The sequence below is a fragment of the Scyliorhinus canicula genome, chromosome 1 (genome assembly GCF_902713615.1).
Source record: "Scyliorhinus canicula chromosome 1, sScyCan1.1, whole genome shotgun sequence".
Taxonomy (NCBI): Eukaryota; Metazoa; Chordata; class Chondrichthyes; order Carcharhiniformes; family Scyliorhinidae; genus Scyliorhinus; species Scyliorhinus canicula.
Genome location: NC_052146.1, coordinates 212108852 through 212121488, shown reverse-complemented (window position 1 = coordinate 212121488; position 12637 = coordinate 212108852). Strand labels below are relative to the sequence as shown.

At 55.3% G+C, this 12637-nt stretch overlaps 1 protein-coding gene across 1 annotated transcript in view; it reads right to left on the bottom strand.

Annotated features, from left to right (window-relative positions):
• Nucleotides 1–12637, bottom strand: part of pcsk2 (proprotein convertase subtilisin/kexin type 2) — a 101062-nt gene that overhangs the window by 11982 nt on the left and 76443 nt on the right. The window contains exons 9-11 of the mRNA XM_038807046.1: nt 10647–10862; nt 10320–10420; nt 2660–2887 (exon numbers count right to left, since the gene is read on the bottom strand). Of these exons, the coding sequence (XP_038662974.1) occupies nt 2660–2887; nt 10320–10420; nt 10647–10862 (545 nt within the window). The remainder of the gene's footprint in view (nt 1–2659; nt 2888–10319; nt 10421–10646; nt 10863–12637) is intronic.

Sequence of the window (12637 nt, the reverse complement as noted above, 5' to 3'; positions counted from 1 at the left end):
TGAAAACCATTAGATTTATAGTGTGAAATAAAAAACTTTGAAGAGATAAACCTTGGGAACAAACGCAAGCGGAAATATGAATGTTTTGCCCTTAGTTTAAAAACAATTCTTGAGTACGCATTTTGTTGTCCTTCAGAAGAACAACTTCTTATCATAATAAGGCTGAGTCCAAAATATTAAGCAGTATTTTGCTACCTTACCTGACCTACTTCTTTTCGTTCAAAAGCAGTGTTAAACTATAGTCAAGCATTTCCCAGCATGCTTCTAAGTGGGCAACTCATAAATTTCCCTTCCACACATAGGTCTAAAGTGTGTGGGGAAAAGTTTAGAACAGATGTGCGAGGCAAGCCTTTTACACAGAGGATGGTAAATATATGGAATGCGCTGCCTGGGAAGATGGTGGGAGCAGGTACGATAGCGGCATTTAAGGGGCATCTAGACAAATATATAAATAGGGTGGGAATGGAAGGATACAGACTCCATAAGCGCATATGGTTTAAGTTTAAGCAGGTACCATGGTTGGCGCAGGCTTGGAGGGCCAAAGGGCCTGATCCTATGCTGTATTGTTCTTTGTTTATTAGTTGAACTTAAATTCCACCAGCTGCCGTGGTGGAACATGAAGCCCGCCATGTCCCCAGGGCATTAACCTTGGCTCCTGAATTACTAGTCCAGTGACAGTGCCACTACAGCACATTGACATGTGTCAGATTGGAAGTGGGGTGGGGGGGAGCGGAGGAACCTTTGAACTCACCTTTTAAAACGTCCCCGCTTGCAGACTAGGGTTCATGACTGCTAAGAGGAGCTGTGAACCATTGCTCTTTATACACCTGGTTCGCCTCCAGAAGGGTGGGATACGCACGCACATCATTGCAGTACAGCCTGGCGAGGTAGGAAGTTCTGGGTGCAGGTTTCCGACAGGAGCCAGCCCACATCCTTTAAAGGCATTCATAGTCATAGAATTATAGAATTATAGAATCATAGAATTTACAGTGCAGAAGGCGGACATTCGGCCCATCGAATCTGCACCGGATTTTGGAAAGAGCACCCTACTTAAGCCGACACCTTCACCCTATCCCCATAACCCAGTAACCCCACCTAACCTTTTTGGACATTAAGGGCAATTTTGCATGGCCAATCCACCTAACCCGCACATCTTTGGACTGTGGGAGGAAACTGGAGCACCCGGAGGAATCCCACACAGACACGGGGAGAATGTGCAGACTCCGCACAAACAGTGACCCAAGCCGGGAATCGAACCTGGGACACTGGAGCTGTGAAGCAACAGTGCTAACCACTGTGCTACCGTGCTGCATTCTCGGGTATTAGACAACCTGGGAATGGCGCTGGGCGTCCTGGACCTGCCCACTATTTTTAAAGGGCTCCTGAGTCAGCCTGACTTGATGGAAATTTAACCACCTGTTTCCCGTTATTCGTCAATCCTCTATTCTCTGTCAATTCGCAGATTGCTACACACAACAATGAGCAGGGGTGAATAACCAAGATGATTCTCAGCAGCAGGATGCTTAGCTATAAGGAAAGATTAAAAATGTTAGGCAGACTGTCTTTTAAAGCGACTTCAAGATGATCTTATAAAAGTTTTCATGATCATGAGGGGCATTCGCAAAAGCCAATCCAGGTTAACTGATGGCTGGCTTCAAATATCAAGGCAAATAGTAAGAGGGAAGTCAAGCTTATGCACAAAAAATAATATGGAACAAGTTGGGTAGGGGAGGTAATTGATGCAAAGAGTATCATCAGGTTCCAGGGGCAACTGGATGTCTTATCATAGAATTTACAGTGCAGAAGGAGGCCATTCGGCCCATCGAGTCTGCACCGGCTCTTGGAAAGAGCACCCTACCCAAGGTCAACATCTCCACCCTATCCCATAACCCAGTAACCCCACCCAACACTAAGGGCAATTTTGGACACTAAGGGCAATTTATCATGGCCAATCCACCTAACCTGCACATCTTTGGACTGTGGGAGGAAACCGGAGCACCCGGAGGAAACCCACGCACACACGGGGAGGATGTGCAGACTCTGCACAGACAGTGACCCAAGTAGGAATCGAACCTGGGACCCTGGAGCTGTGAAGCGATTGTGCTATCCACAATGCTACCGTGCTGCCCCTTATGTTGTTGAATTAAGAAATTTAGTGGAAAAGAAAGCCTTGCATTTATTTTGCACCTTTTATGCAGACAACCCACACAGCCAATGAAGTATTTTTGAAGTGTAGTCACTGTTGTTATGTAGGAAACACAGCAGTCAATTTGTGCACAGCAAGCTCCCACTCACAGCAATCTAATAATAACCAAATAACCTGATTTTGTGATGGTGATTGAGGGGATATATATATTGACTCCAAGATGTGGATTGATAATAATCTTTATTATCGTCACAAGTAGGCTCACACAGCAATGAAGATACTGTGAAAATAATTCCCGTGCTCTTCTTCAAAATGTCACTGGCTCTTTTCAAGAGGGCAGATAGGTCCTTGATTTAATGTCTTACCCAAAATACTGCAGCTCCAACAGTGCAGCACTCCTTCAGTCCTGCACCGGGAGTACCAGTATTGATTATTGTGCTTAAGACCTGAGAAGGTGTTTTCTGTTCCTAAGAAATTTCAGGTTCTCCTGGAGAAATATAAGTTACTACTTACTGTGGCTCTTGAACTGATCCTGCAACGCAATGGAACCTTTCAGGAACTGCCTTCCAGTCTTTGGCCATTTTAACCATACCTCCAGCATCAAGAACTCCGTAACCAAAGAGATGATTAAACTCCAGGCCCACGCCGTTTCTTCTCCACTTGTGGACTTCATCATGCAGCTGGTTACGTTTGGAGGTCAGTACAGTCAGATGCTGCATATCCCGCCATGTTAGGTTGGGACTGAGAATCAGTTGGAAAAAGAAAGGAAAACACTGTGTGTAAGTTTGCACAGCTGTTGACAGCTTTGGAAGAATATGAAATACCTTAAAGAAATGTAAAATTGTTTAGTCTGCGTGTAAAAAACATTTTGTTTCAAAATGAACAATTTGTTTTATTTTCCCTTTTTCTTCGTGAATTTTCTGGCCAACAAGATGTGTCAGTTATAGCTCAGTGGATGGCAATTCAGAGCCAGAAGGTTGTTGGGTCAAAGCCCACTTTAGAAGCTCGGGCTGATACTCCAGAGCAATCCCCAGGGAGTGCTGCTCTACTGCAGGTGATCACCTCAGATAAAATTCAAAGAATTAAAACCTCTTCCAACTTCTGGGTAAGTATGGTACAGATTCCCCCCAATGTCCCACAGGACTTCCCCCACACCCAGAACCCACAGGAGGTTCTCCCTACCTCTCAACAACTCCCCCCCCCCCACAATGGGATTCCCCCACAACCCACCGACAACCCCCCACCCCCACCCAGCGACGCGCCGCAACCCAGAACAACTCAGGTGGCACAGTGGTTAGCATAGCAGCCTCACAGCACCGAGGACCTGGATTCCATGCGGGCCTTGGGTGACAATGAGGAGTTTGCACTTCCACCCCATGGTCTGTGTGGGTTTCCTCCGGGTGCTCCGATTTCTTTAACAAACTGCGACCCAAGATCGGCCGAATACAATATCCATGGTCTGTAAAGTTTTAGTTAAACCGAATCACAGAAACATAGAGGGCGGACTCTCCGTTTCAGAGACTAAGTGCTGACACCGGGACTGAACCGGTGGTGTTCTGCGACCACGGAAGCGATGCCGGTCCCGAAGCAATTCAGGATCCGGTAATAGGTGAGCACCAGCACCAAGTGGAACTAAAGCAATTCCAATGAAAAACAGTGTCCAATTCGGCGGGGTCAGGATTGACACTCGAGAGATTAACAAGCTGCAGTTGCATATTAGCCTCCACTCCCCACATACACTCATTCCAGCCAACAAGGTGGCAGCCCGAAGAGCAGCCCCCCCCTCAGTTTTGCAGATACCGAGCTTGAGACCCTGCTGGACATTGTGGAGGAGAATCGGGGCATCCTGTTCCCCGGGGTGATAAGGAAGCTGCCACCCGCCACCGCAGACCGGGCCTGGGCGCAGGTGGCAGAGGCCGTGAGCATTGTGCGCCGCATCGGCAGGACCGGCCAGCAGTGCCGGAAAAGGATGCACGACCTCCTCAGGTCGGCCAGAGTGAGTAACCAGCACCATGCCCTTGGCACCAACCCACATAGCGAAACCCCACCCTCCCCCCTCAGCCGGAGGGTGGCCAAACCCCACACATCAAACGTCGGCTCGCATCCCACACTGCATCGCATACCAGCAACCATGTCACCTGCCATGGCCGGGTCCCCCACCCCACCAGTTGCCCAGCCCTGTGCTGCCCACGTCCTACTGCCCAACTCTGCATTTTCTGCCTTTCCCCACCCTCCTTGCCCCAGGAAAAGTCGGTGCACAACTAGAGAGAGACAAGACTGGAGTGGGCCCGCTGGACCTGCAGCCCCTCACCGTCGCAGAGCGGCGGGCACCGGACCTGGTTGGTGGGCCAGAGAGAGGACAGTCACTGAGGCGGAGATTGGCATCGGGAAATTAAGTGAGCCCCCGCTGAGTTGCGGTGTCCCTACAGCACATGTGGCACAACCCCACACCTCCCACACACAACCCCCCATCCCCACCCCACCCCAACACCCCCACACCACCCAACCACCTCCCCACCACCCCCATACAACCCCCTTCCCCACACCACCTCACCTACCCCACACCACCCCACCTCCCCCACATCACCCCACCTCCCCCTCACCACCCCACATTCCCCATACCACCCCACCTTCCGGACACCACCCCACCTCCCCCACACCACCCCACATTCCCCACACCACCCCACCTTCCGGACACCACCCCACCTCCCCCACACCACCCCACATTCCCCACACCACCCCACCTTCCAGACACCACCCCACCTCCCCCACACCACCCCAACACCCCCACCACATCCCCACCACCCCCACACAACCCCCCATCCCCACCCCACCACCCCCACCCCACCTCACCTACCCCACGCCACCCCACCACCCCCACATCACCCCACCTCCCCCTCACCACCCCACATTCCCCACACCACCCCACCTTCCAGACACCACCCCACCTCCCCCACACCACCCCAACACCCCCACCACATCCCCACCACCCCCACACAACCCCCCATCCCCACCCCACCACCCCCACCCCACCTCACCTACCCCACACCACCCCACCTCCCCCACATCACCCCACCTCCCCCTCACCACCCCACATTCACCACACCACCCCACCTTCCGGACACGACCCCACCTCCCCCACACCACCCCAACACCCCCACCACATCCCCACCACCCCCACACAACCCCCCATCCCCACCCCACCACCCCCACCCCGCCTCCCCCACACCACCCCCCCACGCAACTCCCCATCCCCAATATCACCCACCTCCCCCACACCACACCACCTTCCCCACACCACCCCACCTCCCCCACACCACCACCCCCACACAACCCCCCATCCCCACCCCACCCCAACACCCCCACACCCCCCCAACACCCCCACCACCTCCCCACCTCCCCCACACAACCCCCCATCCCACCCCACCCCACCTTCCCCACACCACCCCCCTCACACCACCTCCACCACACCACCTCCCCCACACCACCCCCCCACACCACCTACCCCACACCACTCCCACACAATCCCCCATCTCCAATACCACCCATCTCCCCCACACCACACCACCTTCCCCACACCACCCCACCTTGCCCACACCCCCACCACCTCCCCCACACCACACCCCCCACACAACCCCCCATCCCCACCCCACCCCAACACTACCCCAACACCCCCACCACCTCCCCACCACCCCCATACAACCCCCTCCCCCACACCACCTCCCCCACACAACCCCCATCCCCAATACCACCCATCTCCCCGACACCACCTCCCCACACCACCTCCCCCACACCACCCCCCCACACAACCCCCCATCCCCAATACCACCCATCTCCCCCACACCACCCCACCTCCCCCACACCACCTCACCTCCCCCACACCACCCCACCGCCCCCATACCACCCACCTCCCCCACACAACCCCCATCCCCACCCCACCCCAACACCCCCACAACACCCCCACCACCTCCCCACCACCCCCATACAACCCCTCCCCCACACCACCTCACCTCCCCCACACCACCCCACCACCCACACACCACCTCACCTCTCCCACACCACCCCACCTCCCCCACACCATCCCACCTCCCCCTCACCACCCCACCTCCCCATACCACCCATCTCCCCCACACCAGCGTACCTACCCCACACCTCCCCACACAACCACCCATCCCCAATACCACCCATCTCCCCCACACCACCCAACCTTCCCCACACAACCCCACCTCCCCCACACCACACCACCTCCCCCACAACCCCCACACCTCCCCACACCACCTCCCCCACAGAACCCCCCATCCCCACCCCACCCCAACACCCCCACACCACCCCCTCCCCCTCACCCCCCCACACAACCCCCCATCCCCAATACCACCCATCTCCCCCACACCACCCCACCTTCCCCACACCCCCCTCACACAACCCCCCATCCCCACCCCACCCCACCCCAACACCACCCCAACACTCCCACCACCTCCCCACCACCCCATACAACCCCCTCCCCCACACCACCTCACCTCCCCCACACCACCTCACCTCCCCCTCACCACCCCACCTCCTCCATACCACCCACCTCCCCCTCACCACCCCACCTACCCCACACCACCTCACCTCTCCCACACCTCCCCCACACCACCTCCCCCACACAACCCCCCATCCCCAATACCACCCATCTCCCCCACACCACCCCACCTTCCCCACACCACCCCACCTCCCCCACACCACCTCACCTCCCCCACATCACCCCACCTCCCCCACACCACCTCACCTCCCCCTCACCACCCCACTCCCCCACACCACCCCACCTCCACCACACCACCCCACCTCCCCCATACCACCCACCTCCCCCACACCACCTCCCCCACACAACCCCCATCCCCACCCCATCCCAACACACCCACACCACCCCAACACCCCCACGACCTCCCCACCACCCCATACAACCCCCTCCCCCACACCACCTCACCTCCCCCACATCACCCCACCTCCCCCACACCACCTCACCTCCCCCTCACCACCCCACTCCTCCATACCACCCACCTCCCCCACACCACCTCCCCCACAGAACCCCCCATCCCCACCCCACCCAACACCACCCCAACACCCCCACACCTCCCCCACACCACCTCCCCCATAGAACCCCCAACCCCACCCCACCCCAACACCCCCACAACACCCCCACCACCTCCCCACCACCCCCTCCCCCACACCACCTCCCCCACACAACCCCCCATCCCCACCCCACCCCAACACCACCGCAACACCCCCACCACCTCCCCACCACCCCTATACAACCCCCTCCCTCACACCACCTCACCTCCCCCACACCACCCCACCTCCCCCTCACCACCCCACCTCCCCCACACCACCCCACCTCTCCCACACCACCCCACTTCCCCCCACACCACCTCACCTCCCCCATACCACCCCACCTCCCCCCATACCACTCCACCTCCCCCACATCACCCCACCTCCCTCTCACCACCCCACCTCCCCCATATCACCCCACCTCCCCCACATCACCCTACCTCCCCCACACCAGCCCACCTCCCCCACACCACCTCCCCCACACCACCCCACCTCCCGCACATCACCCCACCTTCCCCTCACCACCCACCTCCCCCTCACCACCCCACCTCCTCCATACCACCCCACCTCCCCCACATCACCCCACCTCCCCCACACCAGCCCACCTCCCCCACACCACCTCCCCCACACCACCCCACCTCCCGCACATCACCCCACCTCCCCCTCACCACCCACCTCCCCCTCACCACCCCACCTCCTCCATACCACCCACCTCCCACACCACCCCACCTCCCCCACACCACCGCACCTCCCCCACACCACCCCACCTTCCCCACACCACCTCCCCCACACCACCCCACCTCCCCCACACCATCCCAGCACCCACCTCAAAGCAGGTGGTGGCCGAGGCGCATGACAGGGCGGCCTTGTCACAGACAGCAATATACCAGGGCCACCTGAACATGGCAGCGGCACTCCAGAGCTTGGCCCAGTCACAATGGGTCATGGCTGCAGACGTCAACAGCATTGCCCGGGCACTGGCTAACCTGAGCCAGTCACAGAGGGACATGGCACAGTCCCAGAGGGAGGTAGCCCAGTCCCTGTGCTCCACGGCCTAGTGCATCCAGACTCTGATCGAGATGAGAGCGGGCCTCCAGAGCTGGCAGGCCAGGTGGTGGTGAGCCCCCAGAGCCCGGTCAGGGTGCACCCCTGTCCCAAGGAGTAGTTTGGTGGCAATCGGGCACCCCATGGAAGGAGGAGGTGATGGGGGTGACCTAAGCAGGGGAAGTGCTGGAACATCACAGTGCCACAGACTGCCCCCCTCCTGTCCCTGCTACCTCCGATGGGCAGTGTGCATAACAGGGTGGCACCATATCAGCCTCCACTCCCCACTCCACTCTGCCACCTGGGACGCCCGAGAGACTGCCGGGGCCGTCCAAGCCTGGTCACTTTAGAAGATGGCCAGCAAAGGGGACCCAGGTCACAGGGCGGGAATTGCAGCAGGCCGCGTCCACTCTTGACGTACCACCTGGAGATCCACTCGACTTAGTGTTAGGGCCTGTGAGGCCTGAAAGTTAGACAGCAGTTAAGTTGGCATGGGTGCACCACTGAGGATAACGTTAGGGGCTAGGGCGCAAACCGGTAGAAACATGTTCACCGGTTCACAATAAACACCTGCTCACAAACATTCCAACGTTACTCGGTACTCTGTCAGAAGCATGTGAAGGATGGGCTGGACTGGACTGGGGTGGTTGCAGGGGGGAGCGTCGCTGGAGGGAGGGGGGGTCAGTGTAAGTGCCAGAGCCCCCAGGTCAGCCACCGTTTACCGCCCAGGTACCTCACACCTCCCCATCCCTCTGCACCCGAACCCCCCCCCCCCCCCCCACCCCCACACAACCCAACCTCTACCACCCCAAGGGTTCGATGGGGCCATGTGATGGAATGGCCAGTTTGCATGCGGGGATCACCCTGGTGCACGGTGAAAATTGGGCAGGAGTCAGATGTTGTCAAACGATGTGGAGCACCTTGCCCACATCGCAGAGCGAGTCATCATCATCCTCCATCCCATGGACCAGACCCGTAATCACTGCCAACCCAGGGCCCCCACCCCTTAGTGCAGCACCAAGGAATCATGGAGGGGTTGCAGGTGCGGGGCGGGGTTGGCGCAAGGAAGGACAGGGGAGTGGTCAGCTGGGGGAAGGGGGTTTGTGGGAGTGGGATGGGACATTCATGCTGCCATCAACCAGGCCCCCTAGTCGGCGAATCTGTTGGCAATTAGATCATCTCATGCCTGCTGGCCCAGGTGCTACTGTGCCTGCCTGGGCCTCATTCCCTTCCCATCCTGGCCCTCCTCCACATCCTCTTCATCGGACGAGGCCAGGCATTCGTCTCCCTTCTCCAGCAGGTCGCCCCCTCTGCTGCGTGATATTATGGAGGTTACCGGAGGCCATCATGATGTGGGAGATTCTCCTTGCGCCATGCTGGATGGGAGCGGCCTCCTGTAGGGGCTAACGTGAGCGTTCCCCCTTTTAAAAAAAAATTTAGAATACCCAATTATTTTGTCCAATTAAGGGGCAATTTAGCGTGGCCAATCCACCTAATCTGAACATCTTTGGGTTGTGGGGGTGAAACCCAAGCAGACACGGGGAGAATGTGCAAACTCCACACGGACATTGACCCAGGTCCGGGATTCGAACACGGATCCTCAGCGCCGTAGGCAGCAATGCTAACCACTGTGCCACCGCGCTGCCCATGTGGACATTCCCCTTGGTTGGGCCTTGTGAGGCCCTGCCGGCGGGTGACCCGCGATTCTCCGCCCATCCATGCCTCGTGATTCCGGCGTCACTGGACGGAGAATCCCGTCCCGAATGTTTACGGCACAGAAAGGGACCACTTGACCCATCGTGTCTGAGCCGGCCGGATAACAAGCCCCCCCAGCCCAATCCAGCATTCGGTCTGTAGCCCTGCAGCTTACGGCATTTGAGGTTTATATCCAGACACCTTTTCAATGAGCTAAGGGTTTCTGCCTCTACTAGCCTTTCAAGCTGTGAGTTCCAGACTACCACAACCCTCTGGGCGAAAAAGTATACTGTCACGATTCTGATAGCCGTAGCATAATTATTGAAATAAACTATTTCATACATACTTTGCTTCCAAAGCCAAAGCAAAAACTCCAGCGGCCTCTGGTGCTGCAGCAGATGTCCCTGAATGACGGAGAGTACAGTTCCCATACAAATCAGTCGTTGCCTTCAATAGAGCAATTTGGAGAAAAGGGATAATTAGGTCATTTATTTAATTAAACGGCTTCCCTGTTGCATACTCAAGGACAGAATGGCCATATCAATTATACATATCACCAAACGACAGCCACGGCATTAAACTCACTTGTGCATTTTGAAACTAGCCCCAACAAAGGAACAGCTGCCTGCTCCGTATAAAACAGCCCGACGTACACAATAATATCACCGCTCACCACGCCAGCTTCTGGGTTTCTCTTCCTCCCATTGCTGAATGTAGAGGCAAGAGTTGAGGAGCAGCTTTCATCATAAAGAGCGGTCCTCCCGTCATTAATGGCAGAGTTGATGGAGATAGTCCACATGCTCGATGCGTAACCATCACAGTTGCAATCATCATAGCTGCCACCGTCCCCAGAGGCCCACACGTAGATACTTCCCTTTCCATTCCGACCCTGCAACAGAAAATTAATCTGTCAAGTTAAATGACCTGCTTTCACGGGAAAGCATTGCTCACCGTATAAAGCACCACATGGAGAGTGACATTTGAATGCACAGCAGGAAGGTTCTCTATTCACTGGAAATAAATCTATTTTCAGATCAGACATTAAACTGAAGCTCTGTCTGCCCTCTCAAGAGGTGATAAAAGATCCCATTACCATCATAGCGAGGAAGAGCAGGGGTGTTCTCCCCGGTGTCCTGCCCAATATTTAACCCTCAGTCGGCATCACACAAACCAATTAACCGCTCATTATTACATTGCTGCTTGTGGGAGCTTGCTGTGCGCAGATTGGGTGCAACGTTTACAACATTGCAACAGTGACTACATTCATAAAATATTTCATTGCCGATGAAGCACTTTGGGACAGCGTGTAGTTGTGCAAGGCGCTATGCGAATGCAAGGTTATAGTTTTAGGATTAGGGGTAGAAGATTTAAAACAGAGATAAAGAGAAATGACTTCTCCCAAAGGGTTGTGAATCTGTGGATTTCACTGCCTCAGAGTGCAGTGGATGCCAAACCATTGAGTAAATTTAAAGAGGAGATCGACAGATTTTTAATTAGTAATGTGTTGAAGGGTTATGGAGAACGGGCAGGAAAGTGGAGTTGATGCTGAGAGGCGATCAGCCTCGATCGTATTGAATGACGAGCGGGCTCGAGAGGTCGAATTGCCTACAACTGCTCCTGCTCCGTTGGCGGGATTCTCCAACAGCGGGATTCTCCGTTCTGCCGGTAGTGCACCCAAGCCCATGGGTTTCCCAGCGACGCAAGGTGGCCACAATGGGAAATCCCATTGTCAGGTGGCTGGACGGAGAATTCTGCAGACGGTGATGAAAGCACAGCTGGCGGAGGCGGAGAATCCCACAGCTGATACTGTGTTGAGAATGACCAGAAGGGACACACAAAAACAATAGTGACAACGATCATCAGTAAGAGGTTAGGGAAGAAAGCTTTCAAGAGAACAGTGTATGGCAGGGCCTGAAGACAATGCCTTCAGTCTCTCAAGTAATTGACACTCATATAAATTCCAGCACCTCTGAATGTGTATTGTCTCCTAAATCACTGGCCGTTCTTTAAATGTGTTACTACAGAGGGGAACATGGATGTTTGGTAGATAGATTTGTAACAACAGGAACACCTATTTAAACCTCGGTAAGTCAAAAAGGTGCAAAGCAATTTACCGAGAGTGCAATTGGTTACAAGAAGCGAGACAACCTGTAGAAAGGGTAGGTTAAAGAGAAATGAAAAAATATAAATAATTTAGGCATGCTACATAGGTGAGATGATAAAAGTTTAAGTGGGAAGATTTCAAAAAATGAGCAAAAAGCATCAAAAGCAATAAGAAGATGTTAATTAGGCATGTTCATAGTGAGAGGACAGTCAAGGTAAGGGGGTCACTAGGAAATGAAAGAAGCCTGGTGTAATGACATGTTAAATTAGTAATTTTACTTAGTTTCAAGGAGGTGGCTACATGGGACCACCAGAGCTGGGTGTAGAACAGTTAACCCAGGTCAGCGTGGAAAGAGAATTGGCACTGGCCAATTGCTCAAACCTCAGGCACTGAAGGGATGGTGATCAGACCATCTCCGTTTTTATTAATCCAGTGGAACCCAAAGACGTGCAGGTTAGGTGGATTGGCCATGGTAAATTGGATTACGGGGGTAGGGTGAAAGTGAGGGCTTAAATTGGTCGGTGCAGACCCGATGGGCCGAATGGCCTCCTCCTGCACCG